The 3,319-nt window shown below is 64.0% G+C and overlaps 1 protein-coding gene across 1 annotated transcript in view; it reads right to left on the bottom strand.

The window, feature by feature from the left end:
* Positions 1 to 40: 40 nt before the first annotated feature.
* The window catches only part of EMIHUDRAFT_122935 (hypothetical protein), a gene marked incomplete at both ends in the record, with an annotated part of 5,087 nt that continues 1,808 nt past the window's right edge, over positions 41 to 3,319 (bottom strand). Inside the window, 4 exons of the mRNA XM_005785292.1 lie at positions 41 to 736; positions 2,137 to 2,537; positions 2,667 to 2,676; positions 2,783 to 3,309. Coding sequence (XP_005785349.1) covers positions 41 to 736; positions 2,137 to 2,537; positions 2,667 to 2,676; positions 2,783 to 3,309 — 1,634 coding nt within the window. The remainder of the gene's footprint in view (positions 737 to 2,136; positions 2,538 to 2,666; positions 2,677 to 2,782; positions 3,310 to 3,319) is intronic.

The following is a 3,319-nucleotide window of genomic DNA, read 5'->3' as shown; positions in this document are numbered from 1 at the left end:
GTCCTGGGTGCAGTCGCCTCGGAGGCTGCGGGCGTCGTACTCCACGCCGTCGCTCATCTTGCTGAGGTCGAGCGAGAGGGCGCAAGGCTTTGTCAAGCCAGCCCAGCACTGCTCGGTGAAGCACCAGCCGCGGTCAACGTACTTGGCCACGTTGGTGCCCTCGGGCTGGTCCTCCGCCTTGTGGCCGTCCGGGAAGGAGGTCAGCCGCAGCACGAACAAGTGCTGGTGGGAGTAGAGCGTGCCGAGGCAGCTCAGCCCCTGCTTGAAGAGCGCGTTCTGCTCCTCGGTGCGCAGGACGCCGTTGGGGGGGTCGGGGTGCTGGTGCAGCGAGCCGAAGTCCCAAAACACGCCGAGCCGCGTGATTCTGCCGTCATTGTTAGTGAGCAGGGCCTTGAGCGCCCTCGCGACGCGGGAGAGGTTGGCTCCGCGCGGGTCGGGGTGGTCCTTGGTCAGCCACGGGTAGGAGAGCGCGGCGACGGGAAGCCCACCAGCACCCGTGGTCGCCTCGACGAGGTCGGCGAAAGAGAGGAAGGCCTCTTCGGGCAGCGCCTGGCGGTGGGTGAGGACGCCGCCCGCCTCGGCGTGGCGGATGATCCACTGCGCGTCGAGGAGGGCGACGGCGCCGCTCGCGAGGACCGGTTCCAGGTCGCCGCCGCCGCGCTTGCGCCACTGCTTCAGCTTCTCCTCGTAAAACAGGCCCGGCTTGCTCGTGCCGCAGCCCATCGCTTTCGCCTGCCTGTGTAAGGCCGATCGACTTTGAGCACTTGCTGTGTTTTGTGTCCGAATCTGTCCGAAATCTGAATGTAAGGCGATCGACTTTACAAAAAAAGAATTGTGCCACGTGCACACTGGCACCTACCTACGACAAGGGCGCGGACTGGCGCGGACTGGCACACACACCGGCTCAAAAAAAGAAAGAGGAAGAACCGAAAGATCCAGCGAGTGGGACGGCCGCGAGGTGGCATGAAGGTTGCAAACCCCGCATCACTCTCTAGCTCCGAGTAGAGGGGGCGTCTGCAGTTAAGGGGAAACCTGGTACACGGGCCAACCCTCGGAGAGTATTCTTTACACTTTAGCTCCGAGTAGAGGGGGCGTTCCGCAGCTAGGGGAAACCCGGAGCGCAGAACCAACCCTCGGAGACCCGTGTTATGGCCCTGCGACCGCGCACCCCCCCTAGGGGTCAGGGCTCTCTAGCCCGTAGCCCGATCCCGATCATCCGGCCCGCTGGGTGCGCTTCTTAGCTCCCCGGCCCTAGATGTGAGGCTGATAACTGCACTCCAAGTGCTCCAAGTCCCTCCCTCGCCCGGGGGGGGGGGCAACGAGGGAAACGACCACACCGGCCGTCGTATGACGCTCGGCAAGCGAGCAAGAGAGCGAATCGGGGAGAACCGGGGCCCCGGGAGGTCGGAAGGTGGAGCTCCGGGACCGGGGACTAAGCACGTGTCTGTGTTTGGGCGTGGTGTACAGTGTAATGTCCACTAGCTCCGAGTAGAGGGGGCGTCCTGCAGTTAAGGGGAAACCCGGTACGCGGGTCCAACCCTCGGAGAACCGTGTTTACTTTACGGCCGTTTCCCCGCGAACGCGCACCCCCCAGGGCTAGGGCTCTCTAGCCCGTAACCCGATCCCGATCATCCGGCCCGCTGGGTGCGCTTCTCAGCTCCCCGGCCCTGGATGTGAGGCTAATGACTGCACTCCAAGTGCTCCAAGCTAGCTGTGCTTCTTTGCCCCCGGCCCTGGATGTGAGGCTGATAATTGCACTCCAAGCGCTCCAAGCCGCAAGCGCTTTCACACACCCCCTTTCTTGCATCTCTTGGAGCGGGGCCGCTCTCCACACACCACAGCTCGATTCGTATAGCACGTCCACGTGTGTAGGGCGCTTTTCACGCGATTTTACGGAATTACGGATTGGAGGGGGGTGGCGGCACATAGGGGGAGGGGGAGACGCGCATCTACGAATCAAGTTGGTGCCGGAGAGCCGACGAGCCGCGAGAGCGAGCGGCTGAGCGGGGCCGCCGCGGGCGGCGGCCGGGGGGGCGCAATCCGCAGAGCGGCACGTCCAAGAGTTTGACTGTATCTGAGAGACTGAGAGAGAGAGACCCCGCTGGCGCTGCTGCGGTGGTCTCTGGCCGGTGCTACCTCCCGCCGCGCTGCTGCTGCCGCGCCTTGTCGATCTGCTTGAAGACGCCGTGCCGCTGGCTCGGCCCCGCCGGCGCGCTCCTGCGGCTCGTCTCCGCATAAGTGAGGCCGTCGCCGCCCGAGAGCTCGCTCATCGACGCGCGCTTCCGCGACACGCCGCCTCCTCCGTACACCGCCGCGCCGCCAGAGTCCTTTTCCACCTCGGCCGCCTCGCGGGCGTCCTCGGCTTGCGCCTCGGCCGAAGTTGCGTCGGTAAGCACCTCGCGGAGCAGGTCGAGCTGGTCGCGCTGCGTCGAGTAGAGCAGCTCGTCCTGCCCGTCGGGGACCAGGTTGGTGATCACCTTGAAGGCGTAGCCCTGGTCGACGAGGAACTGCTGCCGCTTGGTCGAGTAGAACATCTCCTGATTATTAATTATTAGTAATTATGATTATGATTATTAATTATCATTAATTATGCCGCTTGGTCGAGTAGAACATCTCCTGCGTGTCGCGCGAGATGAGCGTGTAGAAGAAGGCGTTGAACGAGTCACCGACGCGCGCCTGCGGGGAGGGCTCCGAGAAGCGTCCCGGCGAGGCTCGAGGGAAAGAGAGAGACAACGAGACAACGAGAGGGGGGGGGGGGGGGTCAGTGGAGTCCCCGGCAAACCGCGCCTTTGGACGCAGGATCCGGCCAAGCCGCTGCGCCTCTTGCCGCCGCGCTCCAAAGTGGGAGGCGACTTGGATGATGACGTTGGCCTCGGGCAGGTCGATGGAGGTGTCGCCCACCTTGGAGATGAAGAGCGTGTTCCACTCGCTCGTCGACTTGAACTTCTCGAGCAGCATCATCCGCTCGTGCTGCGGGGTCGGGCCGTAAATGTACGGCCGCTTGAGCTTGATGGCGTACTTCTTGAGGGCGAAGACGTTGTCCGAGAAGACAATCACCTTGTCGCCGCGCGCCTCGTGGAAGCGGACGAGGTACTCGCACGCACGGAACTTGCTCGGGTTCATCGCGTAGAGCTGCCTCCCGACGGCGACCGGCTGGCGGAGGTACTCAGCAAAGAACTCTGCGGTCATGGGGCACCAGACCTCGGCGCACGAGACGGTGGCGATGAAGCCCTTCGCCTGCAGGTCCAGCCAGTTGGCCTCGTACAGCTTCGGGCCGATCAGAAAGTTGAGGTCGCCGATCTTGTCGTCCTCGCGCACG

This window comes from Emiliania huxleyi (genome assembly GCF_000372725.1).
Source record: "Emiliania huxleyi CCMP1516 chromosome Unknown EMIHUscaffold_1619, whole genome shotgun sequence".
Classification (NCBI taxonomy): domain Eukaryota; phylum Haptophyta; order Isochrysidales; family Noelaerhabdaceae; genus Emiliania; species Emiliania huxleyi.
Note: the sequence above shows the minus strand (reverse complement) of the source record. Positions and strands in the feature narration are given on the sequence as shown.